Source organism: Rhinoraja longicauda, chromosome 39, assembly GCF_053455715.1.
Source record: "Rhinoraja longicauda isolate Sanriku21f chromosome 39, sRhiLon1.1, whole genome shotgun sequence".
NCBI lineage: Eukaryota > Metazoa > Chordata > Chondrichthyes > Rajiformes > Arhynchobatidae > Rhinoraja > Rhinoraja longicauda.
In genome coordinates, this window is record NC_135991.1 from 7,165,981 (window position 1) to 7,190,269 (window position 24,289).

Consider the following 24,289-nt stretch of genomic DNA (forward strand, 5'->3'; position numbering starts at 1 on the left):
ACTCTACAGATATCCCCCCGTGACAGAGAGGGACTGAGAGACACCGGTCAGTGTACGGATATCCCCCTGAGAGAGAGGGACTGAGAGACACCGGTCAGTGTGCCAATATCCCCCTGAGAGAGAGAGAGACTGAGAGACACCGGTCAGTGTACAGATATCCCACTGAGAGAGAGGGACTGAGAAAAGCTTTTTGTTGCGTGCTATCCAGTGAGCGGAAAGACAGTAAACGATTACAATGGAGCCGCCCACAGTGTGTACAGATTACAGGTTAAAGGGAATAACGTTTAGCATCACGGTCAAAGTGAGATGTGTTGGTGTGGGAGTAGAGATTTGAGATCGCAATGTGTGATTGCAGGGCTGCTTCTGTGGCCAGCTTGCAAATAGTCGCCTGGGCTGGGCACCACCTTCCTGAACCCCCCTCCCCCCTACCTCCCCCTCCCGAGGCAGAGGAGCGGGGTGGAGAGTGGTCCGTGGGTGGGGTGTGGGTGCTGTGGGGTGTGGGTGCTGTGTGGGGGTGGGTACTGTGTGGTGTGGGTGCTGTGGGTGTAGGTGGTGTGGGTGCTGTGGGGTGTGTGGGTGCTGTGGGGTGTGGGTGCTGTGGGGGTGGGTGCTGTGTGTGTGGGTGCTGTGTGTGGGTGCTGTGGGTGTAGGTGCTGTGGGGTGTGGGTGCTGTGGGGTGTGTGGGTGCTGTGGGGTGTGGGTGCTGTGGGGTGTAGGTGCTGTGGGGTGTGGGTGGGGTGTGGGTGCTGTGGGGTGTGGGTGCTGTGGGGTGTGGGTGCTGTGGGGTGTGGGTGCTGTGGGGTGTGGGTGCTGTGTGGGGTGGGTGCTGTGGGGTGTGTGTGGGTGCTGTGGGATGTGGATGCTGGGGGGTGTGGGTGCTGTGGAGTGTGGGTGCTGTGTGTGGGTGCTGTGTGTGTGGGTGCTGTGGAGTGTGGGTGCTATGTGTGTGTGGGTGCTGTGGGGTGTAGGTGCTGTGGGGTGTGTGTGCTGTGGGTGCTGTGGGGTCTGGGTGCTGTGGGGTGTAGGTGCTGTGGGGTGTAGGTGCTGTGGGTGCTGTGGGGTGTGGGTGCTGTGGGGTGTGGGTGCTGTGGGGGGTGGGTGCTGTGTGTGTGGGTGCTGTGGGGTGTGTGTGGGTGCTGTGGGGTGTGTGTGGGTGCTGTGGGGTGTGTGTGGGTGCTGTGTGGTGTGTGTGGGTGCTGTGGGGTGTGGGTGCTGTGGGGTGTGGGTGCTGTGTGGTGTGTGTGTGGGTGCTGTGTGTGTGGGTGCTGTGTGTGTGGGTGCTGTGGGGTCTGGGTGCTGTGGGTGCTGCTCCTAGCTCCCCCTGCCCAGGGCCAGACGCAGACTGCCCAGCGCCCCTCCTGCAGCCTGAGACAGGGGGTCACAGACGGCCCGCAGACAGACGGGGAAGGTGCGCGCCAGGCAGTGCAGACCCAGCAAGTGGCAGCGGACGCAGGGCACGGCTGCCCACACCTGCCAGAAGGTTCCGCAGGCGAAGAGGAAGCCCCACAGGATGGCGGCAGGAACGCCGCACATGGCCGTCAGCACGCGGTAGCACCAGTACTGGGACACGGTGAAGGTGGTGTGTGTGAGCTGCCAGACCCCCGGCACACTGTGCAGTCCCACCGGCTCCGCCATCACCGCCTCAAACTCCACCTGCCCCAGAGACAGAGGGAGAGAGACAGAGAGAGAGAGAGAGAGAGAGAAGGTAAGGACCAGTCTACCTCCATCCGAACTGACTCCCTCCCTCCCTCCCTCACACCCCTTACCCTCTCCTCCCCTCCCTCCATCCCCTTACCCTCTCCCTCCCCTCCCCCTCTCCCTCCCCCCACTCCCCTCCCTCCCCTCCCTCCCCGCCGCTCTCTCACCTCCCTGCCCCTCCCTCACCCTCCCCTCCCCTCCCCTCCCCTCCTTCCCCTCCCCTCCTTCCCCTCCGTCACCACCCACACACACAGACACACACACACACACAGTGTACACTAGTTCCACACTGGGACATACTGTTGGGTAAGCCGTGAGCCTAACGCTGGCAGAGGGAGAGTGTTGTTCCCTCCAACATGCCGTGCACTGTGTCCTTTCCAGTGGGTTCTTGGGCCGTGACCTGTTGGCGGGCGCGATGTGCGGATGATTCACTGCCACTGCCTCTGTGCGGCTGTCAGCAAGTCGGGCAGAGCTGTGTCAAGTAACTCCCAGCTGTGACCTTCATTCATCCACCCTGACCCTCTCCACACGGAGACAGACACAAAGAGCTGGAGTAACTCAGCGGGTCAGGCAGCATCTCTGGGGAGAAGCTTCGGGTCGGGACCCCTCTTCAGGCTGACCGTCAGGGGAGAGGGAGTGGCAGAGATAAGGAAGTGTAAGAGATCAAAAAAAGATGGAGATCAAGGAAAATGTAAAATAGAAACAGAAAAATAAGGTATCACAAAATGCTGGAGCAACTCAGCGGGTCAGGCAGCATCTCTAGACTGGGCTTGTACTCGCTGGAGTTTAGAAGATTGAGGGGGGATCTTATAGAAACTTACAAAATTCTTAAGGGGTTGGACAGGCTAGATGCAGGAAGATTGTTCCCGGTGTTGGGGAAGTCCAGAACAAGGGGTCACAGTTTAAGGATAAGGGGGAAGTCTTTTAGGACCGAGATGAGAAAGTTTTTCTTCACACAGAGAGTGGTGAATCTGTGGAATTCTCTGCCACAGAAGGTAGTTGAGGCCAGTTCATTGGCTATATTTAAGAGGGAGTTAGATGTGGCCCTTGTGGCTAAAGGGATCAGGGGGTATGGAGAGAAGGCAGGTACGGGATACTGAGTTGGATGATCAGTCATGATCATATTGAATGGCGGTGCGTACAGGCTCGAACGGCTGAATGGCCTACTCCTGCACCTATTTTCTATATTTCTATGTTGATAGGCCAGGTTTGGAGGGATATGGGCCAAATGCAGGCAGGTGGGACTAGTGTAGCTGGGACATTGTTGACCGGTGTGGGCAAGTTGGGCCGAAGGGCCTGTTTCCACACTGTATCTCTCTATGACTCTCTATCTCAGGAGAGAAGGAATGGGTGGCGTTTCGGGTCGAGACCCTTCTTCAGACACGACCCGAAATGTCTCGGGTCTCGACTTGAAACGTCACCCATTCCTTCTCTCCTGAGATGTTGCCTGGCCCTCTGAGTTACTCCAACATTTTGTCATACCTTCGATTTGTACCAGCATCAGTGGTTGTTTTCCTACACAACATAGAAAAAATAGGTGCAAGAGTAGGCAGTGAAGGCCAATTCACTGGATGTTTTCAAGAGAGAGCTAGATTTAGGTCTTAGGGCTAACGGAATCAAGGGATAGGGGGAGAAAGCAGGAACGGGGTACTGATTGTGGATGATCAGCCATGATCACAGTGAATGGCGGTGCTGGCTCAAAGGGCCGAATGGCCTCCTCCTGCACCTATTTTCTATTTCTATGTTTCTACAGGTGTAATCAGGGTGACAGACAGACTGGTCGGAGAACTGGGAAAGGGGAGGGGATGGAGAAGGAGTGGGAAAGACAATAGACAATAGGTGCAGGAGTAGGCCATTCAGCCCTTCGAGCCTGCACGCACCGCCATTCAATGCGATCATGGCTGATCACTCTCAATCAGTACCCCGTTCCTGCCTTCTCCCCATACCCCCTCACTCCGCTATCCTTAAGAGCTCTATCCAGCTCTCTCTTGAAAGCATCCAACGAACTGGCCTCCACTGCCTTCTGAGGCAGAGAATTCCACACCTTCACCGCTCTCTGACTGAAAAAGTTCTTCCTCATCTCCGTTCTAAATGGCCTACCCCTTATTCTTAAACTGTGGCCCCTTGTTCTGGACTCCCCCAACATTGGGAACAAGTTTCCTGCCTCTAATGTGTCCAATCCCCTAATTATCTTATATGTTTCAATAAGATCCCCCCCTTATCCTTCTAAATTCCAGTGTATACAAGCAAGGATGACTTGAAGTTAGAGAAGTCAATATTTATACTGCTGGGGTGTAAGCTGCCCAAGCACCTCCTCTCCACATCTCTGTTACAGTTTCAAGGCAGGTCACACTATTTGTAGGGATTAGTCCAGTCGAGAGTGTTTTATTCTCGTATGTACCAAAACGCAACAATGAAATTCTTGCTTGCAGCTAACAAAGGTGTAAAAAATCAAGAGGGGAAAAGGGTGGGGGGTATCAAGAACCACAGGTTTTTAGGTGAGAGGGGAAAGATTTAATAGGAACCTGAGGGGGCAACATTTCCACACAGAGGGTGTATGGAACAAAGTGCCACCTTAGAGTTGCTGCCTCACAGCGCCAGAGACCCGGATTTGTTCCTGACTACGGGTGCTGCCTGCACGGATTTATATGTTCCGCCCGTGACCGCGTGGGTTGTCTCCAGGTGCTCTGGTTTCCTCCCACACTCCAAAGATGTGTAGGTTTTTAGGTTAGTTGGCTTCTGCAAATTGTCCCTGGTCGGCACAGACTCTGTGGGCCGAATGGCCTGTTTCCTTGCTGTATCTCCAAAGTCTAAAGTAGGTAGTTGAGGCAGGTCAATAGACAACAGACAATAGGTGCAGGAGGAGGCCATTCTTAAGGGGTTGGACAGGCTAGATGCAGGAAGATTGTTCCCGATGTTGGGGAAGTCCAGAACAAGGTCACAGTTTAAGGATAAGGGGAAGTCTTTTAGGACCGAGATGAGAAGGTTTTTTTTCACACAGAGAGTGGTGAGTCTGTGGAATTCTCTGCCACAGAGGGTAGTTGAGGCCAGTTCATTGGCTATATTTAAGAGGGAGTTAGATGTGGCCCTTGTGGCTAAAGGGATCAGGGGGTATGGAGAGAAGGCAGGTACGGGACACTGAGTTGGATGATCAGCCATGATCATATTGAATGGCGGTGCGTACAGGCTCGAAGGGCCGAATAGCGTACTCCTGCACCTATTTTCTATGTTTCTATTCGGCCCTTCGAGCCTGTACGCACCGCCATTCACTGTGATCATGGCTGATCATTCTCAGTCCTATCACCACATCAGAGGGTGGTGAATCTGTGGGATTCGTTGCCACAGACGGCTGTGGAGGCAAAATCAGTGGAGATATTTAAGGCAGAGAGAGATAGATTGTTGATCAGTGCGGGTGTCAGGGGTTGTGGGGAGAAGGCAGGAGAATGGGGTTAGGGGGGAGAGATAGATCGACCGCGATTGAATGGCGGAGTGGACTGGATGGGCCGAGTGGCCTGGCTCTGCTGCTACGAGCGTGTAAGGCAGCGGCCCCACCCGCCGCGCTGTCCCGTCCCGTTCCGGTCCGGTCCTCTCGTTCCACGTGGAGGGATTCCCTGAGCAGCCGGATGTTTGAAGCTCTGCATCTTGTAGTCCATTTATAAACCAGGCAGATGGGGGCTAAATATAGGAGGGAGCCCATTGACAGTGCGAGGGAGGGAGGGAGGGAGGGAGCGAGCCCGTGGAGGGAGGGAGGGAGGGAGGGAGCAAGCCCGTGGATAGAGCGAGGGAGGGAGGGAGTGAGTGAGTGAGTGAGTGAGTCTGGTCCACTCACCTTCACCACCTCCTGGTTGAGGTGTTTGGGGTCCCTGTTGACCAGGTCGATCTCCCTGGTGTGGGTGTCGAGGTGGAGGCTGTCCTTGCTGGGTGGCCCCTCCGCCATGTCGTGCGGCCCTGCCCAGGGCGCAGAGTGGTGGCTCGATACCTCCAGCTGCAGCGCGGGCTCGGGCTCCAGCTGGACGGCAGCACTGGGAGCTCCCGCCCAAACCCCGGGCCGGCCAAGAGCCCCGGCACGCTGGTAACATGAGCGAGCGCAGGGGGAGGGGAGCAGAGAGGAGGCAGGATGGTGGGGTGGGGGAGAGAGAGAGAGAGAGAGGGAGAGAGAGGGAGGGAGAGGGAGGGAGAGAGAGAGAGAGAGAGAGAGCGAGAGAGAGAGAGAGAGAGAGAGAGAGAGAGAGAGAGAATGGCGCTCCCTCCTCACCCCCCCTCCCTCCCACTGCGAGGAGCTCCCTCCTCACCCCCCCTCCCTCCCTCCCTCCCTCCTCACCCCTCCCTCCCTCCCTCCCTCCCTCCCTCCCTCCCTCCCATAGACTGGAGCGACTAGGCTTGTACACACTGGAATTTAGAAGGATGAGAGGAGATCTTATCGAAACGTATAAGATTATTAAGGGGTTGGACACGTTAGAGGCAGGAAACATGATCCCAATGTTGGGGGAGAACCAGGGGCCACAGTTTAAGAATAAGGGGTAGGCCATTTAGAACGGAGATGAGGAAAAACTTTTCCAGTCAGAGAGTTGTGAATCTGTGGAATTCTCTGCCTCAGAAGGCAGTGGAGGCCAATTCTCTGAATGCATTCAAGAGAGAGCTGGATAGAGCTCTTAAGGATAGCGGAGTCAGGGGGTATGGGGAGAAGGCAGGAACGGGGTACTGATTGAGAATGATCAGCCATGATCACATTGAATGGCGGTGCGTACAGGCTCGAAGGGCCGAATGGCCTCCTCCTGCACCTGTTGTCTGTTGTCACCCCCCCCCCTCCTACAGCGCGGCTCTGGGGTCAGGAGAGAGGGAGAGAGAGGTGGGAGAGTGGGGGGTTGCCAACAGTTTCAACTCGCACAGAGATGGGGGGAGATTGGAGGCAAGAGAGAAAGATGTGGGAGAGAGAGAGAGAGATGGGGTGGAGAGAGAAATGGGGAGAGAGAGAGAGAGACATGGGGAGAAAGATGCAGAGAAATGGAGGGAGAGAGATGGGGGAGAGACGGAGAGAGGGACGTAGAGAGGTGGTGAGAGAAATGTAGGGAAGTGTGGTGAAAGAGAGAGATGCAGAGGGGGGGAGATAGAGACACACACAGAGTTAGAGAGAGATGTAGAGAGAAGGGGAGAGAGATTCACACACTCACACACAAAGTTAGAGAGGGGAGAGGGAGCTGGAGAGAGGAGAGGAGAGAGAATCACACACACCCTTTAGAAGGGCTCAACATCCGAGGACGTACACGCCACTGGAGATAAATAGGTCCACTGTGGATAGGGTGAGCAGCTTTAAATACCTGGGAGTCCACCTCACAGAGGATCTGACATGGACAACACACATTGCCGCACTGGTGGGTAAGGCAAAGCAGCGCCTTTACCACCTCAGACAGCTGAGGAAATTCAGAGTGTCTCTGAGGATCCTTCAGTGCTTCTACTCTGGGGCTGTAGAGAGCATCCTGTCCGGCAACATTACAGTCTGGTTTGGGAACAGCTCTGCCCAGGACAGGATGGCCCTGCAGAGAGTAGTGCATTCGGCAGAACGCACCATGGGAACTACACTCATCCCCCTGCAGGACCTATACATCAGGAGGTGCAGATCCAGAGCCAGCAACATTATGGGGGACCCCTACCACCCCAGCAACGGACTGTTCCAGCTGTTACGGTCAGGCAAACGCCTCCGCTGTCACGCAGTGAAAACGGAGAGGATGAGACGGAGTTTCTTCCCACAGGCCATCAGGACTGTTAACTTTTATAACTCCAGGGACTAAATTCAGTCTGAAGAAGGGTCTCGACCCGAAACGTCACCCATTCCTTCTCTCCCGAGATGCTGCCTGACCTGCTGAGTTACTCCAGCATTTTGTGAATAAAACTAAATTTTGCCTTCTCTATATTAACTTTATTTATATGCTGTAACTGTAATTCTGTTTTTGAGCACAATCCGCAGGCGTTGCCACTTTCATTTCACTGCACATCGTGTATGTGTACGTGACAAATAAACTTGACTTGACACACACAGTTAGAGAGAGAGATGCAGAGGGGAGAGGGAGCTGGAGAGAGGAGGGGAGAGAGAATCACACACACACACACACAGACACACAGACAGATGGGGAGAGGGAGTTGGAGATGACAATGGGGAGGGAGGGTGAGACCTGAGGTGAGTGTGTGTGATTATGGAAGGGTGGAGTGACAGGATTGATGGGGAGGTGAGTGGGGAGTGGAGGGAAGGGGAGTTAGAGCACACTTGGCCGTGTCCACACCCTCTGCCGCTGTGTGTGTGTGTGTGTGTGGGTGACATTCAGCAGAGTCCAGAACAATCTCGGCGTATTTGTCATCATTTATTACAAAATAATCGTGGTTTCTCCGACTCCTCTCCTTGCAAGTCAGGAAGAGCAGACTCAAGGAACTGCAGGTGCCGGATTGCACACAATAAAAAGACACAGAGTGCTGGAGTAACTCAGCGGGTCAGGCAGCATCTCTGGAGAATGTGGACAGGTGACGTTTCACAGAGTGCTGGAGTAACTCAGCGGGTCAGGCAGCATCTGTGGAGAACATGGATAGGTGACGTTTCACAGAGTGCTGGAGTAACTCAGCGGGTCAGGCAGCATCTGTGGAGAACATGGATAGGTGACGTTTCACAGAGTGCTGGAGTAACTCAGCGGGTCAGGCAGCATCTGTGGAGAACATGGATGGGTGACGTTTCTTTCAAGAAAGAGTTAGATTTAGCTCTTAGGGTTAACGGAATCAAGGGGTATGGGGAAAAAACAGGAACGGGGTACTGATTGTGGATGATCAGCCATGATCATATTGAATGGTGGTGCTGGCTTGTATACACTGGAATTTAGAAGGATGAGAGTGGATCTTATCAAAACGTATAAGATTATTAAGGGATTGGACACGTTAGAGGCAGGAAACATGTTCCCAATGTTGGGGGAGTCCAGAACCAGGGGCCACAGTTTAAGAATAAGGGGTCGGCCATTTAGAACTGAGATGAGGAAAAACCTTTTTCAGTCAGAGAGTTGTGAATCTGTGGAATTCTCTGCCTCAGAAGGCAGTGGAGGCCAATTCTCTGAATGCATTCAAGAGAGAGCTAGATAGAGCTCTTAAGGATAGCGGAGTCAGGGGGTATGGGGAGAAGGCAGGAACGGGGTACTGATTGAGAATGATCAGCCGTGATAACATTGAATGGCGGTGCATGCTGGCTCGAAGGGCCGAATGGCCTCCTCCTGCTCCTATGTTTCTATCAGGAGGGGAGAGGTTGGCTTGTGAGTCAGAGGGTGGGGTGTAGGAGGCAGGGGGGAGGGTCCCGGGGGGTGGGGGTGCCGCGGGGTCCTAGTGCCGGGCCAGCGTCAGATCGGCTCCTCGGAGACAGTGGGCCATGCTGGAGCAGAGGGGGGCCACTATGGTGTCCGTCAGGCTGAGGCAGAAGGTTTGCCAGGTGGGCCGGCTCAGGAGGCAGATCCGTGCGCACGGCACCAGGCACCTGTGGGCATAGAGGGGAAGGTCAGGCTTGGCCCAGCGAGGTGCCCCCTCCTCTAACCTGTTCCCCTGATCCCAGTCCCTGGGCCCCTTGTATTCCTGGTAGTCCCAGGGGCCCTGAGTTCTGATCTCGGTCCCTGGGGCCCCTGTTCTGATCTCAGTCCCTGGGCCCTCTGTTCTAATCTCAGTCCCTGGGCCCTCTGTTCTGATCTCAGTCCCTGGGCCCCCTGTTCTGATCTCAGTCCCTGGGCCCTCTGTTCTCCTGATCTCAGTCCCTGGGCCCTCTGTTCTAATCTCAGTCCCTGGGCCCTCTGTTCTGATCTCAGTCCCTGGGCCCCCGTTCTGATCTCAGTCCCTGGGCCCTCTGTTCTCCTGATCTCAGTCCCTGGGCCCCCTGTTCTAATCTCAGTCCCTGGGCCCTCTGTTCTGATCTCAGTCCCTGGACCCTCTGTCTGATCTCAGTCCCTGGACCCTCTGTTCTGATCTCAGTCCCTGGGCCCCCTGTTCTGACCCCAATCCCTGGGCCCTCTGTTCTGATCCCAATCCCTGGGCCCTCTGTTCTGATCCCAGTCCTTGGGCCCCCTGTCCTCCTGATCCCAGTCTTTGGGGCCCCTGTTCTGATCCCAGTCCCTGAGCCATCTGTTCTCCTGATCTCAGTCCCTGGGCCCTCTGTTCTGACCCCAGTTCCAGGCCCTCTGTTCTGATCCCAGTCCCTGGGCCCTCTGTTCTGACCCCAATCCCTGGGCCCTCTGTTCTGATCCCAGTCCCTGGGCCCCCTGTTCTGATCTCAGTCCTTGCGCCCCCTGTTCTGATCTCAGTCCCTGGGCCCCCTGTTCTCCTGATCTCAGTCCCTGGGCCCCCTGTCCTCCTGATCTCGGTTCCTGGGCCCCCTGTCCTCCTGATCTCGGTCCCCCTCTGAGCCCCAGCCCCTGTTGTGGCTCACCAGATGTGCAGGCAGGCAGCACAGGCGAAGAGGCAGCCTGCGGCGATGGAGGCCGGGACGGCGAAGATCAGCGAGACGGCGCGGTAGCCCCAGAGCTTGCACACCTCGAAGGACACATGGCTCCAGGCCCACACCCTGTCGAAGCTGTGGGTGCTGAAGGGCTCCGCGACCATCTGCCCAAAGTCCACCTGAACAGGAGAGGAGAGGGTGAGCAGAGGCAGCTACCAGAACAACATAGACTTAATACTCTGCCTTCCTATTCTTACCACCAAAGTGGATAACCTCACACTTGTCCACTTATCTAAGTGGATAAGTGTGAGGTTATCCACTTTGGTGGTAAGAATAGGAAGGCAGAGTATTATCTGAATGGTGTCAAGTTAGGAACAGGGGACGTACAACGTGATCTGGGTGCCCGAGTGCATCAGTCACTGAAAGGAAGCATGCAGGTACAGCAGGCAGTGAAGAAAGCCAATGGCATGTTGGCCTTCATAACAAGAGGAGTTGAGTATAGGAGCAAAGAGGTCCTTCTGCAGTTGTACAGGGCCCGAGTGAGACCGCACCTGGAGTACTGTGTGCAGTTTTGGTCTCCTAGTTTGAGTTTAGGAGCAAAGAGGTCCTTCTGCAGTTGTACAGGGCCCTAGTGAGACCTCACCTGGAGTACTGTGTGCAGTTTTGGTCTCCAAATTTAAGGAAGGATATTCTTGCTATTGAGGGCGTGCAGCATAGGTTCACTAGGTTAATTCCCGGAATGGCGGGACTGTCATATGTTTAAAGACTGGAGCGACTAGGCTTGTATACACTGGAATTTAGAAGGACGAGAGGAGATCCTATCGAAACGTATAAGATTATTTAGGGGTTGGACACGTTAGAGGCAGGAAACATGTTCCCAATGTTGGGGGAGTCCAGAACAAGGGGCCACAGTTTAAGAATAAGGGGTCGGCCATTTAGAACGGAGATGAGGAAAAACTTTTTCAGTCAGAGTTGTGAATCTGTGGAATTCTCTGCCTCAGAAGGCAGTGGAGGCCAATTCTCTGAATGCATTCAAGAGAGAGCTAGATAGAGCTCTTAAGGATAGCGGAGTCAGGGGGTATGGGGAGAAGGCAGGAACGGGGTACTGATTGAGAATGATCAGCCATGATCACATTGAATGGCGGTGCGTACAGGCTCGAAGGGCCGAATGGCCTACTCCTGCACTAGTTTAGATGGGGCATGTTGGCCGGTGTGGGTAGGTGGGACTAGTGTAGATGGGGCATGTTGGTCGGTGTGGGTAAGTTGGCCTGTTTCCACACTGTATCACTCTATGACTCTGTGACATGCAGGCAAAGGAGATTAGTCCATTGTTGGCCATGGAAGAGGTAATAAAGGGTTACGAACAGTGAAACTAACAGAAGACTTTGGCGGCAAGAACAGGAAAGCAGAGTATTACCTGAATGGTGGCCAATTAGGAAAAGGGGAGATGCAACGTGACCTGGCAGGAACGGGGGTACTGATTGAGAATAATCAGCCATGATCATATTGAATGGCGGTGCGTACAGGCTCGAAGGACCGAATGGCCTCCTCCTGCACCTGTTGTCTATTGTCTATTAGTCCATTGTTGGCCGTGGAAGCGGTAATAAAGGGTTACGAACAGTCAAACTAACAGAATACGTGGGTGGTGGGGAGAGTTGAGTTACTGCAGCATTTTCACCAGTTCCCGGTCTCCCTCTCCAGGTCTGTGATTGGGGTCTGGCTGAGGCCGTGAGGGGGGACGCGGGCGAATGTTTTGGTGTGGGGGGTGGGAGGGGGACAGAGGGCGCGGAGTCTGGCTCTGAATGCCGCTGCTTACCGTGAGGTGCTGGTTCATTCCCTGCGGGTCCCGGTTTTCCGGATCCGGAGTGCCGTGGGGTGGTGAGGGCTCGCGACCCCCTTCTCTCCCCCATTCAATGCCAGGAACCCCATCGTCCAGCTCCACCTGAGTGTAACCTTCCTCCATCACACCGAGACACGAGCAATGCCTGTCACTTGGAGCTATTGCCTAACTCCCTCTCCCCCTCCCTCTCTCTCTCCCTCTTTATCCCTCTTTCTCTTCCTCCCTCTCTCTCCCTCCCTCCCTTTCCCTCTCTCCTCTCCTCTCTTTCTTCTCCTTCTCTCCCTCCCTCTCTCTCTCTCTTTCCCTCCCTCTATCTCTTTCCCTCTCTCTCTTTCCCTCTCTCCTCTCCTCTCCTCTCTCTCCCTCCCTCTCTCCCTCACTCCCTCACTCCCTCTCTCCCTCTCTCTCCCTCCCTCTCCCTCCCTCTCTCTCCCTCTCTCTCCCTCCCTCTCTCTCCCTCTTTATCCCTCTTTCTCTTCCTCCCTCTCTCTCCCTCCCTCCCTTTCCCTCTCTCCTCTCCTCTCTCTTTCTTCTCCTTCTCTCTTCTTTTCTCTCTCTCTCTCTCTCTCTCTCTGTCTCTCTCTCTCTCTCTCTCTCTCTCTCTCTCTCTCTCTTTCCCTCCCTCTCTCTCTCTCTTTCCCTCCCTCCCTCTCTCCTCTCCTCTCCTCTCTCTCTCTCTCCTTTTCTCTCTCCCTCTCTTTCCCTCCTCTCTCTCTTTCTTTCCCTCCCTCCTCTCCTCTTCTTTCTCTCTCTCCCTCTCTCACTTGTCTCTCCTTTCTCCTCTGGAGTCAAATGAACTGGTTCTATTTTGAGAATCCGATCTAATTTCTCCCCACTATTCTGCTGACACAGAGGCCTGGGCTGCAGACACTTAAAGGGACCCCAGACCTTTCTGCCCCCCCACCCACCTCCACCCCCACCCACCTCCCCCCCACCCCCCCACCCACCTCCCCCCCACCCCCCTTGAAACTATCTCACTGCTGGATTTAGTTTTAGTTTTACAGATCCAGCGTGGAAACAGGCCCTTCGGCCCATCGGCCTAGCGTTCGTACGTATACTAGCCTTAGAATCCTCCACCCTGCGAACATCACGGTGGCGCAGCGATAGTGTTGCTGCCTCACAGCGCTAGAGACCCGGGTTCCATCCTGACTACGGGTGCTGTCTGTACGGAGTTTGTACGTTCTCCCCGTAACCGCGTGGGTTTTCTCCTTGATCTTCGGTTTCCTCCCACACTCCAAAGACATACTCCAAAGACGTGTGTAGGTTAATTGGCTTGGTGTATGTGTGATTTGTCCCTAGTGTGTGTGTGTGTAGGATAGAGTTAATGTGTGGGGACCTCTGGAGAGGAGGAATGGATGACGTTTCGGGTCGAGATCCTTGAAATCTCTGCATCTGTGGAGAGTGTAAACATAGAAAATAGGTGCAGGAGTAGGCCATTCGGCCCTTCGAGCCTGCACCGCCATTCAATATGATTATGGCTGATCATCCAGCTCAGTAACCTGTACCTGCCTTCTCTCCATACCCCCTGATCCCTTTAGCCACAAGGGCCACATCTAACTCCCTCTTAAATATAGCCAATGAACTGGCCTCAACTACCTTCTGTGGCAGAGAATTCCACAGATTCACCACTCTCTGTGTGAAGAAATGTTTTCTCATCTCGGTCCTAAAAGACTTCCCCCTTATCCTTAAGCTGTGACCCCTGGTTCTGGATTTCCCCAACATCGGGAACAATCTTCCCGCATCTAGCCTCTCCAACCCCTTAAGAATTTTATATGTTTCAATAAGATCCCCCCTCAGTCTTCTAAATTCCAGCGAGTACAAGCCGAGTCTATCCAGTCTTTCTTCATATGAAAGTCCTGCCATCCCAGGGATCAATCTGGTGAACCTTCTCTGTACTCCCTCTATGGCAAGAATGTCTTTCCTCAGATTAGGAGACCAAAACTGTACGCAATACTCCAGGTGTGGCCTCACCAATGCCCTGTACAACTGCAGCAGAACCTCCCTGCTCCTATACTCAAATCCTCTTGCTATGAATGTTAACATACCATTCGCTTTCTTCACTGCCTGCTGCACCTGCACGCTTGCTTTCAATGACTGGTGCACCATGACACCCAGGTCACGTTGCATCTCCCCTTCTCCTAATCGGCCACCATTCAGGTAATACTCTGCTTTCCTGTTCTTGCCACCAAAGTGGATAACCTCACATTTATCCACATTATATTGCATCTGCCATGCATTTGCCCACTCGCCTAATCTATCCAAGTCACTCTGCAGCCTCCTAGCATCCTCCTCGCAGCTAACACTGCCACCCACCTTGGAGATGTTGCATTCAATTCCCTCGTCCAAATCATTAATATATATTGTAAATAATAACTGGTGTCCCAGCACTGAGCGTAAGAGTGAGAAGCTGTAAACGCTGTCCTCCCCTTTCCACAGCAGTGGGCCAATAACCCATTCATTCTCTCTAGAGATTACTCCAGCATTTTGTGTCTATCTTTGGTGTAAACTAGCATCTGCAGTTCCTGTTGGGTATGTGGTGAACCACTGTTGGGTATGTGGTGAACCACTGCCCTCTGGTGGCCACCGCCACATGCAACACACTAGGTTCGGGGTTTGGTTTTTCCTCATCTCAGTTCTAAATGGCCGACCCCTTATTCTTAAACTGTGGCCCCTTGTTCTGGACTCCCCCAACATTGGGAACATGTTTCCTGCCTCTAACGTGTCCAACCCCTTAATAATCTTATACGTTTCGATAAGATCTCCAGACGGATCAGGGGAGATCTTATCTGGAGTACTGTGTGCAGTTTTGGTCTCCAAATTTGAGGACGAATATTCTTGCTATTGAGGGCGTGCAGCGTAGGTTTACTAGGTTAATTCCCGGAATGGCGGGACTGTCATATGTTGAAAGACTGGAGCGACTAGGCTTGTATACACTGGAATTTAGGATGAGAGGAGATCTTATCGAAACGATTATTAAGAGGTAGGCCATTTAGAACGGAGATGAGAAAAAACTTTTTCAGTCAGAGAGTTGTGAATCTGTGGAATTCTCTGCCTCAGAAGGCAGTGGAGGCCAATTCTCTGAATGCATTCAAGAGAGAGCTAGATAGAGCACTTAAGGATAGTGGATTCAGGGGGTATGGGGAGAAGGCAGGAACGGGGTACTGATTGAGAATGATCAGCCATGATCACATTGAATGGTGGTGCTGGCTCGAAGGGCCGAATGGCCTACTCCTGCACCTATTGTCTATTATAGAGGTGTATAAGACCATGAGAGGAATAGAGAGGAATAGTCTCTTGCCCTGAGAAGGGGAATCGAGGACCAGAGGACATAGGTTGAAGATGAAGGGGAAAAGATTTAATAGGAATTTGAGGGGTAACCTTTACACACAGAGGGTGGTGGGTGTATGGAACGAGTTGCCAGAGGAGGTAGTTGAGGCTGGGACTATCCCAATGCTGGATGATCAGCCATGATCATATTGAATGGCGGTGCAGGCTCGAAGGGCCGAATGGCCTACTCCTGCACCTATTTTCTATGTTTCTATGTTTCTAATGTTTTAGAAACAGTTAGACAGGTACATGGATAGGACAGGTTTGGAGGGATATGGACCAAACGCGGGCAGGTGGGACAAGTGTAGCTGGGATATGTTGGCTGGTGTGGGCAAGTTGGGCTGAAGGGCCTGTTTCCACACTGTATCACTATTACTTTATAGACACAAACTGCTGGAGTAACTCAGCGGGACAGGCAGCATCTCAGGAGAGAAGGGATAGGTGACGTTTCTTCATTCTGAAGAAGGCTCTCGACCCGAGACGTCACCCATTCCTTCCCTCCAGAGATGCTGCCTGTCCCGCTGAGTTACTCCAGCTTTTTGTGTCAATAGCCTGATGCAATACTGGTACAGGCTTGGTGGGCCGAAGGGCCAGTTCCTGATGTGAAACATTCAGCTCCCACAATTTCAGAACCCGGGGTCTGGGAGAGCACAATGTCCGGCACTTGACCTTCACAAGACATAAAGATGGAACATTTTACTCAGAGTCTTAATGGCACGACTAATTGCCAGCCCATTGTCTTTCTGAGTCATTAGAGTAACAGGATGACTTGGCAATGTTAATGCAAAGACACTTAGGAGGTCGATTTAACCCTCTGCTGCAGTGGCCTTTCATTAGAATCAACAGCGATCTTATCGAGATGTACACCGATCAGCCAAAACATTATGACCACTGACAGGTGAAGTGAATATCATTGATTATCTTGTTACAATGGCACCTGTCAAGGGGTGGGATATATTAGGCAGCAAATGAACAGTCAGTTCTTGAAGTTGATGTGTTGGATGCAGGAAAAATGGGCAGGAGTAAAGACCTGAGTGACTTTGACAAGGGCCAAACTGGGTCAGAGCATCTCTGAAACGGCAAGGCTTGTGGGGTGCTCCCGGTCAGCAGTGGTGAGTACCGACCGTCAGTGGTCCAAGGAGAGACAAACCACAAACCGGCGACAGACAGGGTGTTGGGCGCCCGAGGCTCATCGATGCGCGAGGGCAACGAAGGCTATCCCGTCTGGTCCGACCGACAGAAGGTCGACTGTGGCACAAGTCACAGAAAATTTTAATGGTGGTCACGGGAGGAATGTGTCACAATGCACAGTGCATCGCACCCTGCTGCGTATGGGGCTGCACACGGAGGACCAACAGCATATTAGGCAGGTGGGCATCCATGAGGCGGCTCGGTGGCGCGGCGGTAGAGTTGCTGCCTTGCAGTGCCTGTGACCCAGGTTCCATCCTGACTACGGGTGCTGTCCGTACGGAGTTTGCACGTTCTCCCTGTGATCTCCTGGGTTTTCTCCGGCTGCTCCGGTTTCAATAGACAATAGACAATAGGTGCAGGAGGAGGCCATTCGGCCTTTCGAGTCAGCACCGCCATTCAATGTGATCATGGCTGATCATTCTCAATCGGTACCCCGTTCCTGCCCTCTCCCATACCCCCTGACTCCGCTATCCTTAAGAGCTCTATCCAGCTCTCTCTTGAATGCATTCAGAGAATTGGCCTCCACTGCCTTCTGAGGCAGAGAATTCCACAGATTCACAACTCTCTGACTGAAAAAGTTTTTCCTCATCTCAGTTCTAAATGGCCTACCCCTTATTCTTAAACTGTGGTCCCTTGTTCTGGACTCCCCCAACATTGGGAACATGTTTCCTGCCTCTAACGTGTCCAACCCCTTAATAATCTTATACGTTTCGATAAGATCTCCTCTCATCCTTCTAAATTCCAGTGTATACAAGCAAGCCTAGTCGCTCCAGTCTTTCAACATATGAAAGTCCCGCCATTCCGGGAATTAACCTAGTAAACCTACGCTGCACGCCCTCAATAGCAAGAATATCCTTCCTCAAATTTGGAGACCAAAACTGCACACAGTACTCCAGGTGCGGTCTCACTAGGGCCCTGTACAACTGCAGAAGGACCTCTTTGCTCCTATACTCAATTCCTCCCACATTCCAAAGATGTGCCGGTTTGTGGGTTAATTGACTTCTGCACATTTTCCCGAGAGAGAGAGTGGGATAGAACCAGTGTACTGGGTATGTTGTTGGTCGGCACGGTCTCGGTGGGCCAAAGGGCCTTTTTCCACACTGTATCTCTAAACTAAACGAAAACTAAGCATCTGCAATTCCTTGTATCGCCCTTAAATCTTTGTGGGACAAAGATAAAAAGGGGAGGCACATCTGACTGAAGGTGGGGAACATTTTCCTGTTCCTATTAGTTGAGTGCATTACAACATTAATAACCAATCGATAGTGTATCTCACATTATTCCCTCTTAAAACAAAAATAGGGAACCCTGAGCAATTAACTGCTTAACAAGTGCAGTGGAAATTCAAAACACTGCTTATCATAAGGGCCTGCGAGGGTAGAGTTTATGTCTCAATAGACATTAGACAATAGGTGCAGGAGTAGGACATTCAGCCCTTCGAGCCAGCACCGCCATTCAATGCGATCATGGCTGATCACTCTCAATCAGTACCCCGTTCCTGCCTTCTCCCCATACCCCCTCACTCCGCTATCCTTAAGAGCTCTATCCAGCTCTCTCTTGAAAGCATCCAACGAACTGGCCTCCACTGACTTCTGAGGCAGAGAATTCCACACCTTCACCACTCTCTGACTGAAAAAGTTCTTCCTCATCTCCGTTCTAAATGGCCTACCCCTTATTCCTACGTGAGATGACCTGCTAACTTCTGATTGATGAGGTTATCGAGAGTTACTGAGCGTTTTAAGAGAGGGATGTTAGTCATATCCCCTGGGTTTGGTAATGCATTTTCCATCAACAATCTCTGAATTAAAACTCTCCACTGTACCTTCAACTTGAAATGCATTCAAACTGCAATGCACAAAAGGGTCCTAGTTTTAAATAGTTCCAGTCTGAATACCAGCCCAAAGAAGGGTCTCGACCCGAAACATCAGCTATTTCTTTTCTCCAGAGATGCTCCATGACCTGCTGAGTTACTCCAGCATTTTGTGTCTACTTTGTGTCTCATAACACGAGGAGTTGAGTATAGGAGCAAAGAGGTCCTTCTGCAGTTGTACAGGGCCCTAGTGAGACCACACCTGGAGTACTGTGTGCAGTTTTGGTCTCCAAATTTGAGGAAGGATATTCTTGCTATTGAGGGCGTGCAGCGTAGGTTTACTAGGTTAATTCCCGGAATGGCGGGACTGTCGTATGTTGAAAGACTGGAGCGATGGCGGTGGAGGCCAAGACATTGGGTATTTTGAATGGGGTTGAGAGGAAGAGTTAGATCAGCCATGATTCTGAAGAAGGGCCTCGATCCGAAACGTCACCCATTCCTTCTCTCCTGAGATGCTGCCTGACCTGCTGAGTTACTCCAGCATTTTGTGAAATAAATACCATGGGAATGGAGGTAATCCTTTGAACTAATGGGAAATTGTTCAACAAACAGAGACTGAACCCACGGTAGGGTCCTGAAGTGCATTGTAGAGGAGAAGGATCAAGCAGCATAGGCACATAGCTTGGTGAAAATGGCATCACAGGTAAGACAAGGTGATGAAGAAGGTTTTTGGCATGCTGGCCTTCATCAGTCGATGAATTGAGTCCAGGAGTTGGGAATTATGTTAGAGTTCTACAAAGTGTTGATGAGGTTGCCTTGGAGTATTCAGTTTTAGCAACCCTTCTACAGGAGAGATGCCATTAAGCTGGAAGGATTACAGAGAGAATTTATAAGGATGTTGCCAGGGCCTGAGCTCTGGGAAGAGATTGGGCAGGCTAGGACTTTATTCTTTGGACCACAGGAGACGGAGAGGTGATCGTGCGATTGTCCTGTTTCCCTGCTGTATGACTACTTTTCAGGTACGAGATTACTGAAGGCTTGTTGATTGAGTGCCAGGGTGCAGAAGTGCCAGGGTGCCTTCTTCCACCTCAAAAACATTGCCCGTCTCCGTCCATCCCTCTCCTTCACAGCTGCAGAAACCCTCATCCACGCCTTCATCACCTCCCGTCTGGACTACTGCAACAGCCTCCTTCCTCTATGGCGCACCCTCAAAAATCATCAGTAAACTTCAATACATTCAAAACTCCGCTGCCCGTCTACTCACCCACTCCCCGATCCGTGACCATATCACCCCCGTCCTTTACAAACTCCACTGGCTCCCCATCCCCCAGAGAATCCAATACAAAATCCTCCTCATGACCTACAAAGCCCTCCATAACCTGGCCCCATCCTACCTGACTGACCTCCTCCACAGACACACTCCCACCTGCACCCTCCGCTCTGCTGCTGCCAATCTCCTGTCCCCCCCCATCCGGACCAAATTCAGATCCTGGGGGGACAGGGCTTTCTCCATCGCTGCTCCCACCCTATGGAACTCACTACCCCAAACCGTCAGAGACTCCTCCTCACTCACCACATTCAAAACATCACTGAAGTCTCACCTCTTCAGCACTGCCTTCAACCACTGAAGGTCACCTCACCTTCTGTCTCCTTTCTCTGTTCGTTTACTTATTTATCTATTTATTCACTTCTCTATGTTCTAGAAATCCCTGTAAAGCGTCTTTGAGTGTTTGAAAAGCGCTATATAAATGTAATGCATTATTATTATTATTATTAAGATGTTTGTGTCATTTACCAAAGTGACCGAGACCGTGCGCCTTGCACTCAACATCTATAAAGGAAAGGTACTTTGCCAACGTCCTCTCATGCACTCCACTGCCCACTAGCCGGACAACATGGACCACCTCTCCATATACACACGTTGACGAGGACATTCATCTCCGCCTTCAAAATGTCAGGATGGCCTTTGGTCGATTGAGAAAACAATCATCAGAAGAATGAGATCTCTGATCTGGCACAAAACATTATTAAAATCAATTAAACGTGAGATGTTTGATTTGGGTTTGATCCAATGCCATTTTTGTGTTGGTTAGACATCGATGAAAATTATAAGTGATGAAGATACTTTGAAGGGTTTTCGACCTGAAACATTAACTGTTTCTCTTTCCACCAATGTCATCTGATCTGCTCAATATTTACATCATTTTTTGTTTTTCTTTATCCGAGAGAGCTACTGGTCGAATGGGAGGCGTGGAGTTTGTGTCAAGTACAAACATCACATTTACTGTGTAGGAAGAAACCGCAGTTGCTGGTTTAAACCGAAGATAGACACAAAACACTGGAGAAACTCAGCGGGACAGACAGCATCTCTGGAGAGAAGGAATGGGTGACTTTTTGGCCCAAGAACCTTCTTCGCTTTAAACCAGCATCTGCAGTTCCTTCGTACATATTTTCAGCAGAAAACTCCACCTTTTAAAATTTTTAAAATCGGTCAAATAGCTGGAAGGAGATACTGTATTTCCTGAGGGAGATATGACACAAAATGCTGGAGTAACCAACCCAGTGGGACGGGCAGCATCTGTGGGGAACATGGATAGGTGACGTTTCACAGAGTGCTGGTGTAACTCAGCGAGTCAGGCAGCATCTGTGGAGAATCGACAATAGGTGCAGGAGGAGGCCATTCGGCCCTTCGAGCCAGCACCGCCATTCAATGTGATCATGGCTGATCATTCTCAATCAGTACCCCATTCCTGCCTTCTCCCCATACCCCCTGACTCTGCTATCCTTAAGAGCTCTATCTAGCTCTCTCTTGAATGCACTCAGAGAGTTGGTATCCACTGCCTTCTGAGGCAGAGAATTCCACAGATTCACAACTCTGACTGAAAAAGTTTCAAGAACATGGATAGGTGAAGTTTCACAGAGTACTAGAGTAACTCAGTGGGTCAGGCAGCATCTGTGGGGAACATGGATAGGTGACGTTTCACAGAGTGCTGGAGTAACTCAGCGGGCCAGGCAGCATCTGTGGAGAACATGGATAGGTGACGTTTCACAGAGTGCTGGAGTAACTCAGCGGGACGGGCAGCATCTGTGGAGAACATGGATAGGTGACGTTTCACAGAGTGCTGGAGTAACTCAGCGGGTCAGGCAGCATCTATGGAGAACATGGATAGGTGACGTTTCAGAGTGCTGGAGTAACTCAGCGGGTCAGGCAGCATCTGTGGAGAGAAGGAACGGGTGACGTTTCCCTCTGGAAGGCGACTCCGGACTGTCAAAGCAGCCACCGCCAGACATAAAAACAGCTTTTTTTCCCACGAGCGATAGTTCTACTCAATAACCAAAGAATGTAGTCTCTTTTTTGCTCTGGTTTTTTTTCACCCACATGTTTAGACCGTAATGTTGTATCCTTATTGTTTTGATGTGGTTATGCTTTATTCTTAATTGTTAACTGTGTGTTTGTGTGTGGAGCACCAAGGCACATTCCTTGTATATGCACATACTTGGCCAATAAACTTATTCATTCATTCATTTCGGGTTGAGACCCTTCTTCGGACTGGCAGGGCCGTCTTAACGCATGGGCCTGATGGGCACTTGTCCGGGGCCCCACGAGCATAGGGGCCCCATGCTGATCTGTGTATGTTAAGTGACTTGCAATAAATAAGTACTACTTTAAAAATGTAGGTTCAATAAGTGCTTTTTTCGCAACATTTTCAGTCCCTAAGTGTTTTTTTCACATTTTCCATCCCTAAGTGCTTCTCACAGCGATCTGTTTCGCAACAATTAGCTCCCTAAGTGCTTTGCTTTTCCATCCCTAAGTGCTTCTCACAGCGATCTGTAAGTGCTTTTCGCATGTTTTTAATGTTTCAACACCGATTTTGTTGGAAGTGCCAATAAAATAAATATATGTTTAATTTTATCGACCATTTACATTTTTATTCCTGTGAGTAGTTGTCGTCGGGGCCCCAGTACACTACTTTGCCCGGGGCCCATAATGCTGTAAAGACGGCCCTGGGACAAGGGAAACGAGAGATGTGAACGACGATGTGACAATAGACAATAGGTGCAGGAGGAGGCCATTCAGCCCTTCGAGCCTGTATGCACCGCCATTCAATGCGATCATGGCTGATCACTCTCAATCAGTAACCCGTTCCTGCCTTCTCCCCATACCCCCTCACTCCGCTATCCTTAAGAGCTCTATCTAGCTCTCTCTTGAATGCATCCAACGAACTGGCCTCCACTGCCCTCTGAGGCAGAGAATTCCACACCTTCACCGCTCTCTGACTGAAAAAGTTCTTCCTCATCTCCGTTCTAAATGGCCTACCCCTTATTCTTAAACTGTGGCCCCTGGTTCTGGACTCCCCCAACATTGGGAACATGTTTCCTGCCTCTAATGTGTCCAATCCCCTAATTATCTTATACGTTTCAATAAGATCCCCTCTCATCCTTCTAAATTCCAGTGTATACAAGCCCAGTCGCTCCAGTCTTTCAACATTTTAGTCCCGCCATTCCGGGAATTAACCTAGTGAACCTACGCTGCACGCCCTCAATAGCAAGAATATCCTTTGAAATAAAATCTTGGCTTCAATCAAACTTCCTCAAACTCAATTGCAACAAATCTGAAATCATCATCATTGGTCCAAAAACGCTCACCAAATCCACCCAAAACTTCATCCTCAACATTGATGGTCTCCCAGTATCCACCTCACCTCACATCCGGAATCTTGGAATCATCCTTGATCAAACCCTCTCCTTCGACAAACACATCAAACACATCACCAAGACAGCCTTCTTCCACCTCAAAAACATTGCCCGTCTCCGTCCATCCCTCTCCTCCACAGCTGCAGAAACCCTCATCCACGCCTTCATCACCTCCCGTCTGGACTACTGCAACAGCCTCCTCTATGGCGCACCCTCAAAAATCATCAGTAAACTTCAATACATTCAAAACTCCGCTGCCCGTCTACTCACCCACTCCCCGATCCGTGACCATATCACCCCCGTCCTTTACAAACTCCACTGGCTCCCCATCCCCCAGAGAATCCAGTACAAAATCCTCCTCATAACCTACAAAGCCCTCCATAACCTGGCCCCATCCTACCTGACCGACCTCCTCCACAGGCACACTCCCACCTGCACCCTCCGCTCTGCCGCTGCCAATCTCCTATCCCCCCCACATCCGGACCAAACTCAGATCCTGGGGGGACAGGGCTTTCTCCATCGCTGCTCCCACCCTATGGAACTCACTACCCCAAACCGTCAGAGACTCCTCCACACTCACCACATTCAAAACATCACTGAAGTCTCACCTGTTCAGCACTGCCTTCAACCACTGAAGGTCACCTCACCTTCTGTCTCCTTTCTCTGTTCGTTTACTTATTTATCTATTTATTCACTTCTCTATGTTCTAGAAATCCCTGTAAAGCATCTTTGAGTGTTTGAAAAGCGCTATATAAATGTAATGCATTATTATTATTATTATTAAGATGTTTGTGTCATTTATTTACTTATTTATCTATTTATTCACTTCTCTATGTTCTAGAAATCCCTGTAAAGCGTCTTTGAGTGTTTGAAAAGCGCTATATAAATGTAATGCATTATTATTATTATTATTAAGATGTTTGTGTCATTTATTTACTTATTTATCTATTTATTCACTTCTCTATGTTCTAGAAATCCCTGTAAAGCATCTTTGAGTGTTTGAAAAGCGCTATATAAATGTAATGCATTATTATTATTATTATTAAGATGTTTGTGTCATTTATTTACTTATTTATCTATTTATTCATTTCCCTATGTTCTCAAAATCTCTGTAAAGCGTCTTTGAGTATATGAAAAGCGCTATATAAATAAAATGCATTATTATTATTATTATTAAGATGTTTGTGTCATTTATTTACTTATTTATCTATTTATTCACTTCTCTATGTTCTAGAAATCCCTGTAAAGCGTCTTTGAGTGTTTGAAAAGCGCTATATAA

The 24,289-nt window shown here is 51.0% G+C and overlaps 2 protein-coding genes across 2 annotated transcripts; both read right to left on the reverse strand.

Moving 5' to 3' along the window:
* Window positions 1-1,311: 1,311 nt before the first annotated feature.
* On the reverse strand, window positions 1,312-5,663 carry LOC144611062 (caveolin-3-like). Its single transcript, XM_078430147.1, has 2 exons — window positions 5,528-5,663; window positions 1,312-1,653 (listed from the first exon to the last, which is right to left on the reverse strand). Exons 1-2 carry the CDS (start codon window positions 5,633-5,635, stop codon window positions 1,312-1,314), a joined length of 450 nt encoding a protein of 149 aa, XP_078286273.1. The 5' UTR covers window positions 5,636-5,663.
* A 3,089-nt stretch (window positions 5,664-8,752) lies between these two features.
* LOC144611173 (caveolin-2-like) lies at window positions 8,753-12,110 on the reverse strand. The gene is made up of 3 exons (XM_078430227.1): window positions 11,964-12,110; window positions 10,139-10,326; window positions 8,753-9,199 (listed from the first exon to the last, which is right to left on the reverse strand). Exons 1-3 carry the CDS (start codon window positions 12,108-12,110, stop codon window positions 9,049-9,051), a joined length of 486 nt encoding a protein of 161 aa, XP_078286353.1. The 3' UTR covers window positions 8,753-9,048.
* Window positions 12,111-24,289: the final 12,179 nt, after the last annotated feature.